This window comes from Penaeus monodon, chromosome 21 (assembly GCF_015228065.2).
Source record: "Penaeus monodon isolate SGIC_2016 chromosome 21, NSTDA_Pmon_1, whole genome shotgun sequence".
In the NCBI taxonomy this organism is placed as follows: domain Eukaryota; kingdom Metazoa; phylum Arthropoda; class Malacostraca; order Decapoda; family Penaeidae; genus Penaeus; species Penaeus monodon.
The window spans coordinates 32,770,519-32,771,037 of record NC_051406.1 but is presented as its reverse complement, the minus strand read 5'-3'; the positions used below and the strand labels follow the sequence as shown (position 1 = coordinate 32,771,037).

The window sequence follows — 519 nt, the reverse complement described above, 5'->3', positions numbered from 1 at the left end:
AAGCAAAACTGTAGTGGACATACCATGTATGTGGTTTATTTGGTTAATTATCTTATAATATTGGAGATTTTCAACATGACTACTGTTTTTAAATCACTAGGCTGTAACTTCTGTAAAACATACGACAGGAATTTTTATAATTGTAAAAGAAGTCAAAATTATCCCCCATAATTACTCCAGGCAGAAACAAGAAACGGCCAAAGCTAGTCAAGGTCCCCAGGAGCAGCAAGCTATGTCGTCAGCTGTGGTGTCTACGTATAGGTGAAGACCCCAAGACTAAATGCACTTACCCCAACTGTGTCTTTTCCCACGATGTAACCACCTTCCTCAGCAACAAAGCTGAAGACAAAGGAACAGAATGCCACAATTTTCGCACGTATGGCATGTGCCCTTATGGCCTCATGTGTAGGTAAGTTGTGCCAGTATCATAGTTATCTGGAAGTTACTCAGCATGTGAGAGCATTTTTGGTTTTCATGATTTCACCATCAGGAGTGAAACCTTTGATCATTATGTTTCTG

At 39.9% G+C, this 519-nt stretch overlaps 1 protein-coding gene across 3 annotated transcripts in view; it reads left to right on the top strand.

Moving 5' to 3' along the window:
* LOC119586428 (tRNA-dihydrouridine(47) synthase [NAD(P)(+)]-like) overlaps nucleotides 1-519 on the top strand; it is a 14,270-nt gene that overhangs the window by 8,260 nt on the left and 5,491 nt on the right. For all 3 annotated transcript variants that reach the window (XM_037935153.1, XM_037935154.1, XM_037935155.1), the window contains exon 3: nucleotides 181-409. In XM_037935153.1, coding sequence (XP_037791081.1) covers nucleotides 181-409 — 229 coding nt within the window. The remainder of the gene's footprint in view (nucleotides 1-180; nucleotides 410-519) is intronic.